Source organism: Eimeria mitis, genomic scaffold, assembly GCF_000499745.2.
Source record: "Eimeria mitis Houghton genomic scaffold, Emh_scaff196, whole genome shotgun sequence".
In the NCBI taxonomy this organism is placed as follows: Eukaryota; Apicomplexa; class Conoidasida; order Eucoccidiorida; family Eimeriidae; genus Eimeria; species Eimeria mitis.
This window is the reverse complement of record NW_013570284.1, coordinates 28,105-28,454: the sequence shown is the minus strand read 5'-3', so window position 1 is coordinate 28,454 and position 350 is coordinate 28,105. Positions and strand designations below refer to the sequence as shown.

Here is a 350-nt window from a genome sequence, read left to right as displayed (position 1 = left end):
CAGCAGCAGCAACTGCTGCTGCTGCTGCAGAGGCCGACACGGAAGCCTCTATAGCGGCCCCCCCACCTCGCTCAGAGGAGTCTACTGCTGCCCCCCAAGCAGCAGCAGCAGCAGCAGCAGCAGCAACAGCAGCAACAGCAGCAGCAGCAGCAGCAAATATGAACAGCACTCACCCTTCGCTTCAGCTGCCGACATCAGCTGCTGCAGGCTCAATAGGTGTCACAGCAAAAGCAGCAGCAGCAGCAGCAGCAGCAGGAGCAGCAGCAGCAGCAGCAGGAGCAGCAGCAGCAGCAGCGCCAAGCTCTGGTATCACTGCTCGTGTCCTTGGCTTTGAAGACCTCGAGCTCCAC

General features: G+C 60.9%; 1 protein-coding gene across 1 annotated transcript in view; it reads left to right on the top strand.

Moving 5' to 3' along the window:
• EMH_0002860 (leucine rich repeat containing protein / ankyrin repeat containing protein, putative) overlaps positions 1-350 on the top strand; it is a gene marked incomplete at both ends in the record, with an annotated part of 12,160 nt that overhangs the window by 2,522 nt on the left and 9,288 nt on the right. The window contains 2 exons of the mRNA XM_013496177.1: positions 3-79; positions 217-350. Of these exons, the coding sequence (XP_013351631.1) occupies positions 3-79; positions 217-350 (211 nt within the window). The remainder of the gene's footprint in view (positions 1-2; positions 80-216) is intronic.